We start from the raw sequence: 4,551 nt of genomic DNA on the forward strand, positions 1-4,551 counted from the left end.
TTACAGAGTGAGACAGTTACATTGATACAACAATCTCCTTGTGTACCCTCCCCCCATTCCTCTCAGTGCTGTATAACAATCTCACCGATACATCTGTCTAGAGCGTCGGGAGTGAGGATAAGCACAAAGTGTTGCGACATCTGTATGCTGTACAGAAGGTTCTCGTCAAATGTAAAAACACCTACACTTAAACCAACCCCTGTTACGTAAATGTAAGCAAGAGGACATGACAACCATAATAAAAAGGAGAAGGTGGAGACAGATTGGAAATGTTCTGAGAAGAGAACCAGACTCTATTGTAAAGACTGCCCTCCACTGGACACCCGAAGGACGTCGCAAAAGGGGCAGACCCAAAGTGACCTGGAGACGCACAGTAGAGTCTGAAATGAAATCCTGGAACCATTCATGGGGGGACGTTGACCAAGATGGCCCAAAACAGACAGAGCTGGAGATCCTTTGTTGCTGCCCTAAACGCCAGATGGCGTAATGGGTAGTAAGTAAGTAAGTAAGTAAGTTAAACCAACCTCCCCCCCCCCCCCCCAATCCCTCTCAGTGCTGTGTGACAATCTCACCGATACATCTGTCTAGAGCGTCGGGAGTGAGGATAAGCACAAAGTGTTGCGACATCTGTATGCTGTACAGAAGGTTCTCGTCAAACTTGCCGGCACGCAGACGGTCGATGTCGAGGAACACGGAGAAACCACGCAGCTGGAGGTGAACCTTGAGCAAACTGGGGACAACACACATCACAGAGTGAGTCCAACACACATCACACGCTCCATTAGATCAACTCACTGGTTTTTCGTAAAGAGTTTTACGTCACTTGCAACGCAATAAGGTCATATAAGTGCCGAAGAATAATTAGTTTAGTTTTAGTAAGTGTTTTATGGCACTTGCAACAAAATAAGGGCATACAAGTGTCGAAGATTAGAGGTGTTACAAGAGAGTAACAAACACAAAACAAAAGGAGGAGAGATCAGGACGACAGATGTTTGATAGGAAAGAAAGAGCAAACCACACCAGAGCACCCGCCAACCACCCACTCACACATTAAGAGAAATGCACACCTCAGAGTCCATTCGTTTTTAGTCCTTTTTAACAATAATAATAATAATAGTAATAATAATAATAATAATAATAATAATAATAATAATAATAATACTTATAATAATACTTATAATACTAATACTAATAATAATTATAATCATAATAATCATCATCATCATCATGGGAATTTATATAGCGCCTAATGCCTAGAAGGCTCTAAGCACTGTTCAATGAAAAATTGTATCTCCACTGATCTGACAAATCAAAAGACATTTGTTTTATTAGAGGTTTTACGGTGCTCGCAACTGCATAAGGTCATATGAGTGCCAAGGGGTGGATGTCAACAGAGAAGTCCTTACAGGGAACCCAACTTACTCTGCTCACCTCTCTAGCCTCAACAGAACAAAGTCTGCTCCGACTATCAAGGCTCACCGGAAATAGCGGGTCACAAGAGTGTGACAAACATACAAAAGAAGTAGAGGAAAATGACAGTAGTAAGGGTAAGGAAAGAAAAAGCAGCAGTTCCCTGTTGTAGATCAGGCTCAGTTACGAGCATGCCGTTGTTAGATCAGCCCATTTACGATTCTACTACGCATTAGAAAGAGAAATGTCCCCCCCCTTTGGGAATGGCCTAAAGACACTACAGTCAGTGGCACCGCCGCGGGGGGTAATCAAAAGATAGAAAATGCACATTGTGTTACCATTTAACAAAACACGTACGCACACATGCACACACACACGCACACACACACACACACACACACACACACACACGCACACATGCACACACACACACGCACACACACACACACAAGGAAATTCCACAGTTTCCGGGCAGAGTCAACCATAGACCCTCAACCCCTCCATGAGAAAAAATACTGGTTTAATTTTCCTCTGAGGCCTCCCGGAAAATTGGAATTTGGGGGAAAAATCCGAGTCTCCAAAAGCCCAGTAGATTTAGAAAAGGTTACAAACTGAAATTTGCAAATAAAAGGGTATAGTAAATACATGCAAATTATCATAAATAAAGATGGGTCTTTTCACACCATTTGCAATAAGTCGCGCAAATTTTGCAAATGGACAACTATAATTATGTCCACATCATTTATGATAAGTTGCATACGACTGATGGAAACCGAATTCAAGAAAAAAATTGGATTTTTTGTTTGTTTGTTTTTGTAAAGTGTTTTACGGCGCTCGCAACTGCATAAGGTCATATGAGCGCGCAGGACACACGTAATATTTTCAGTTGGTAGGAAATTTTGAATTTTGCCCGGGTGGCGGCCAAAGCCTACTCTTATCGATTTTAGACCACCAAGGAATCTTTAACGTGCGCAACTTGCACATGGGCCCTCCGAGATTTTTCGCCCTTGTCCGAGAAGGCTAGGTGTAGATCTTTCCTACCAGAAGATCAGGGGTGTGGCAGAAAGACAGCAGTAGGGAGAAGCCAAGGAGTAGCAGTAGAAAGGCTGCAGAAAGAGTCAGGAGCCCAGAGGAGGGGGCAAAGGAGGTGAGGGGGTGGGGGGCAGAAAGTGGAAATGAAAGCAGACAACAGAACATTGCTAGAGAGCAGGAAATGAGGTGAAAGGAGACAATTTTAGAGAAGAAAATTTTTCGGTCCCTACCCGGATTCGAACCCGGGACTGGATTTTTTTCACATCTGATAGGAGTTCTTCATTCTTCAACTGGCAAAAAAAAACAAAAATAAATCGGGGGGGAAGAGCTCTTATTTTATCGGAGTACTTGGCAGGTCTGCACTCGACATAGTGAGGGCGGGGTGGTGGAGCGGTGTCCGCTCTTACCTGGCCAGCTGAGAGCCGCTGGATCGTCGGTAACAGATGAAGACGTCGATGGATCGCAGGGTGGTCAGGTTAATGCTGAGTCCTGGGTCGATGGAGGGCAGGCCGGGGAGGTGGTGGTGGGGGAGGCTGGGCGTGTCTGGGGTCACTAGCTCTGGCACGCGGGGACACGACAGGATAGAGGTCAGCATAACGTGGTAAATTTTTGTTTTATTAAGCGTTTTACGGCACTTGCAACACAATTAGGTCATATAAGTGCTGAAGATTAGAAGTGTTCCAAGAGAGTAACTAACACAAAAATCTCTCCTCTCCTTCTTTCCCAATCAAACATCTATCTTCCTTATCTCCCCTCTCCTTCATTCCCAATCAAACATCTATCTTCCTTATCTCCCCTCTCCTTCTTCCCCAATCAAACATCTATCTTCCTTATTATCTCCCCTCTCCTTCTTTCCCAATCAAACATCTATCTTCCTTATCTCCCCTCTCCTTCTTTCCCAATCAAACATCTATCTTCCTTATCTCTCCTCTCCTTCTTTCCCAACCAAAAATCTATCTTCCTTATCTCTCCTCTCCTTCTTTCCCAATCAAACATCTATCTTCCTTACCTCTCCTCTCCTTCTTTCCCAATCAAACATCTATCTTCCTTACCTCTCCTCTCCTTCTTTCCCAATCAAACATCTATCTTCCTTATCTCCCCCCACTTTCTTTCTTCCTATGTTACCCTCTCATAACGCCTCAAACCTTCAGCACTTACAATATGGCCTATTTGTGTTGCAAGCGCTGTAAAACTCTTGCTAAAACTAAACCAAACACCGAATTGTCTAGCAAAAGAACAGTTCCTCTCAAAATATATGTCAGTATCAATCAAACTCAGACACGAGTCAGAAATCTCACAACTGAATTAAAATCTTTGTCAAAACTTATCACCTTTACCCTACAATTTGAAAAAAAAAAAAAAGTCAATCCGACAATATTTGATGAATATAATGGAATTTTAAATACGTTAAGAGCAAAAACATTAACAACAACAACAACAACAACAACAACAGCAGCAGCAGCAGAAACAACAACACTAACAACAACACCAACAACAACAGCCCCTCACCCTCCCAGAGGATCTGCCGATGGTGGATCCCACACTCCACCTTAAACAACAACAACAACACCAACAACAACAACAACAAACCACCCTCACCCTCACAGTGCATAGGAGGATCTGTCGTCGATGAATGCTGTTGTGAATCCCACACTCCACCTTGAACAACAACAACAACAGCAACAACAACAACAACAGCAACAACAACAACAACCGCCCTCACCCTCGCGGTGCATGAGACTCTGTCGTCGATGAATGCTGTTGTGGATCCTACACAACAACAACAACCACAACAACAACCACAACAACATCAACAACAACAACAACAACAACCGCCCTCACCCTCGCGGTGCATGAGAATCTGTCGTCGATGAATACTGTTGTGAATCCCACATTCGACCTTGAGCTCCTCCTCCGAGAGCGTCTTGAGCTCAAACTTGTCGACCCCCTGCCGCAGCATCCAGTAAGTGTACTGCGACAGCTCGGGGTTCAAGGACATCAGCCAGTTGTCCAAGGCCGTCGGGTCGCTGATCGAGTAGTCGGCCGTGATCTTCAGGGACTTGAGCTCTCGCGCAAATCTGTGGGGGGGTGAGGGGAGTGTGTGTGTGT

The 4,551-nt window shown here is 44.3% G+C and overlaps 1 protein-coding gene across 1 annotated transcript in view; it reads right to left on the minus strand.

The window, feature by feature from the left end:
• The window catches only part of LOC101850713 (NAD(+) hydrolase sarm1), a 33,592-nt gene that overhangs the window by 5,716 nt on the left and 23,325 nt on the right, over positions 1-4,551 (minus strand). Inside the window, exons 12-14 of the mRNA XM_035969400.1 lie at positions 4,285-4,520; positions 2,850-3,000; positions 573-730 (exon numbers count right to left, since the gene is read on the minus strand). Coding sequence (XP_035825293.1) covers positions 573-730; positions 2,850-3,000; positions 4,285-4,520 — 545 coding nt within the window. The remainder of the gene's footprint in view (positions 1-572; positions 731-2,849; positions 3,001-4,284; positions 4,521-4,551) is intronic.

This window comes from Aplysia californica, unplaced genomic scaffold (assembly GCF_000002075.1).
Source record: "Aplysia californica isolate F4 #8 unplaced genomic scaffold, AplCal3.0 scaffold00144, whole genome shotgun sequence".
Taxonomy (NCBI): domain Eukaryota; kingdom Metazoa; phylum Mollusca; class Gastropoda; order Aplysiida; family Aplysiidae; genus Aplysia; species Aplysia californica.